Source organism: Hevea brasiliensis, chromosome 9 (genome assembly GCF_030052815.1).
Source record: "Hevea brasiliensis isolate MT/VB/25A 57/8 chromosome 9, ASM3005281v1, whole genome shotgun sequence".
NCBI classification, from domain to species: domain Eukaryota; kingdom Viridiplantae; phylum Streptophyta; class Magnoliopsida; order Malpighiales; family Euphorbiaceae; genus Hevea; species Hevea brasiliensis.
In genome coordinates this window covers 32654054-32657831 of record NC_079501.1, presented here as the reverse complement: position 1 = coordinate 32657831, position 3778 = coordinate 32654054, and the positions used below count along the sequence as shown (strand labels likewise).

General features: G+C 24.3%; 1 protein-coding gene across 1 annotated transcript; it reads right to left on the bottom strand.

The window, feature by feature from the left end:
* Nucleotides 1-1122: 1122 nt before the first annotated feature.
* Nucleotides 1123-2083, bottom strand: LOC110649630 (late embryogenesis abundant protein At1g64065). Its single transcript, XM_021804292.2, has one exon. It carries the CDS (start codon nt 1956-1958, stop codon nt 1320-1322), a length of 639 nt encoding a protein of 212 aa, XP_021659984.2. The 5' UTR covers nt 1959-2083; the 3' UTR covers nt 1123-1319.
* Nucleotides 2084-3778: the final 1695 nt, after the last annotated feature.

Below are 3778 nucleotides of genomic sequence, written 5' to 3'. Positions count from 1 at the left end.
TAAAATTTAGGGTTTTTTTAATAATAAATTAAAGTTAAGGAACAAAAGTACAACATGAGGTAAAATTTAAAAATTATGCATGTAGGAGTAGCATATATTTTAAATTACTAAGCTTATAATTGTATTTGTAACGTTGGTTCTTGATTGAGGATTCTTGTTGAAATAATAATAATAATAATAATAATAATAATAATAATAATAATAATTCTACTTCAATCTTCCATTAAATTCAAAGAAATTAGAGCTGGATTACTTCTCATCATTTTCATTTGCTTCAGAATTACTGGAAAAACTTCTGATGGCTAGCTAGTCTTTTCACTTTTGTCGGTTGGACCTTTGTTAAGAGTATTAAGACATTGAAAGCCAAAACAGAGTTTAAAGCAACTTTAAGATATCGTGTTTATGTCATAGCAAGTCTTGTTCAATACAATTGTAAATAAAATAAATAAATAAATAAATTTCCATTACCAATCAATCCAATTACGTTCAATATGTTCCCTCTCAATTAGGAATATGTTCCATCCTACTTTAAAGTGTATTATGTATATATTATTAGCATCTACATTATTGTTTCTGCTTATAGATAAGCAACCAAAACTTTAAGCTACAAGTAACCTTTAATTTCCATCACCTTCACTTTGACCAATCACTTTCAATTTGAACTCAAAATTCACACCTATTACTTTCAATATTAATTTCAAACCTGCCAAGACTTCAATTCCTCTGTATGAGTTAGTTAAGCTGTTAGCATCACCACTATGAAAACATAATGTGTCCAATAGATAGCCTTTACATCAGGTCACTGCTCATAATTAATTAATCTCCCACTCGGCAATAATGGCTTGTCGATCACAAATTAGTCCAGCAATAACCAATGATCATATCAAGTTAACAAGTTAATTATCACCATAATGCTTGACTTTAGCCAGTTAACTTGGTTCTCAAGGAGACTGTCTCCACCATATGTATTGGATTTCATAGGTGGAGTGGTTGAATGTTTGCTTTATAGTAATGCTTAAAAGGGTAAAAAGAAAAAGAATGAAAGTACCTGTCATAAAAAATAATGAAAAATTTATGAATAATTAATAATTCTATTTTGTTTTTCCATTCTAACAATCAGGATTAATTAAAGATTTTGTGTTTAACAATGATCGTTTACTAACTAAATAGGGTAAAGATTTTTTACAAGTATCATCTTCAATCCAAAGATAATGAAGTTCTATGGAAAGCAGGAAATTTTTGCAAGCTCGAAAAACTATACGAAATTGGGTTACACTAACCCAAGAAGATCGACTACGTGCATCTACCATCAATACCTATCAGCTACATATCAAATCCTGAAGATCAAAAGCAGGGCTTGTCAAATTAAAACTCATGCTACAATTTATGGAAGCAGTTTTCCTCTTCTTTACAATCTTCCACAATTGAACTCTTCCACTGAAGTTGGCATAGCTGCTCAGCTTCAAAATCCCATCCTTGCTATAGTTGTCAACATCCGATAATCTATACGATCTCACATCCACCTTAACCTTTATCTTCTCTGTTTCTTTAGCACTGACTCTTCCCCCACCTATTTTGGCTTCGCCCACTGTCTTGCCTCTATACAACACACTTGCAGTAGCATTCTCGAACACGAACTGCCCGAAATTCGGATTGTCGATCGTGAACTCGGCCTGTATTGTCATATTGAACGAAGGGAACGATGCATTATTATTAGTATAAACGAGATTTTTCACAGAAACCAAGCTCAATCCGAGATCAGGAGTTCTCGGACGCATTACTAGGGCAATAACAAGGAAGACTACACTGAGGAAGACAATTCCAGCAAGAACATAAACGAGGCATTTACTTCTTTTATCTTGGCGGGGTTTTATTGGTTTGAAGGCAAATTCCTCATCGCTTCTTGGGTAAAACTTCAGAGGTGCTAACGGAACGACAGCCTGATTATCTTCTGCCATAGATTTTGTTGGAGATTGCAGAGACAAAAGGAAGGGTTTTGTTTAGCAGTGTGGTAAGTAATTTTGGAGTGAAGGATATGAGGGTTTAATTGGGGTATTTATTAATTTGCGTCGCCGCCAAGGTTTTAGCATTAATGGTGGGAAATAGCAAATCCTAATAGGCATAGGGGAAGAAAACCAATACGACGCGTTGAAGTTTTCGTAAGCTTGGTGGACTAGTCCATTCTCGGGCAATTGACAAAAAAAGTGTAATAAAAAATGTAAAATACTAAAAAAGGGTGAGTTTGAGACTAATTACTAAAAAGGGGTAAATTTTGTTGAGGTGGAGAAGGTGAGTGCGGGACGCTAATTATAATAGCGTCTTTAAGGTCCGAACGCTATTCAAAATAGCGTTCGGGGGAAAAAAATTAAAAAAAAGAGCTGGACGCTATTCAAAATAGCGTCCAGCTCCAATTTAAAGGTTGGACGTCCAACCTTTTTTTTAATTTTTAATAATTTTATTTTATATTTTAAATAAAATATAAATATTATTTTAATAAATAAAATTATAATATGTAATATTATATATTATAATATTTTTATTATGAATATTATTTTTTAATTTAAAATTAAATTAAAATTTAAATAAATAAAAATTAAAATTAAAAAATAAATAATTAAAAAAATTTAAGAAAAATTGGACGTCCAACTTTTCTTTAAATTTTTAATTATTTTATTTTATATTTTAAATAAATTAAAAATATTCTTTTAATAAATAAAATTATAATAATTAATATTATATATTCTATAATATTTTTAATTATTTTATTTTATATTTTAAATAAATTAAAAAAATAAAAAATTATAATAAAAATATAAAATAAAAAAATTAAAAAAAATTAAACTATAAGTTGCGTCTAATTTTTTTTAAGCCTTTTTAATTATTTATTTTTTTAATTTTAATTTTATATTTTATTAAATTATAAAATAATTAAAAAAAATTAAACTATAAGTTGCGTCTAATTTTTTTAAGCCTTTTTAATTATTTATTTTTTTAATTTTAATTTTATATTTTATTAAATTTTAATTTAAATTTAAATTAAAAAAATAATATTGATAATAAAAATATTATAATATATAATATTATAATTTTATTTATTAAAATAATATTTATATTTTATTTAAAATATAAAATAAAATTATTAAAAATTTAAAGAAAAGTTGGACGCTACTTATAGTAGCGTCCAACTTTTCTTAAATTTTTTTAATTATTTATTTTTTTTTTATTTTAATTTTTTATTTATTTAAATTTTAATTTAATTTTAAATTAAAAAAATAATATTGATAATAAAAATATTATAATATATAATATTATAATTTTATTTATTAAAATAATATTTATATTTTATTTAAAATATAAAATAAAATTATTAAAAATTTAAAGAAAAGTTGGACGCTACTTAAAGCAGCGTCCAACTTTTCTTAAATTTTTTTAATTATTTAATTTTAATTTTTTATTTATTTAAATTTTAATTTAATTTTAAATTAAAAAATAATATTCATAATAAAAATATTATAATATATAATATTATAATTTTATTTATTAATATATAATATTTATATTTTATTTAAAATATAAAATAAAATAATTAAAAATTTAAAGAAAAGTTGGACGCTACTTATAGTAGCGTCCAACTTTTCTTAAATTTTTTTAATTATTTATTTTTTAATTTTAATTTTTTATTTATTTAAATTTTAATTTAATTTTAAATTAAAAAATAATATTCATAATAAAAATATTATAATATATAATATTACATATTATAATTTTATTTATTAAA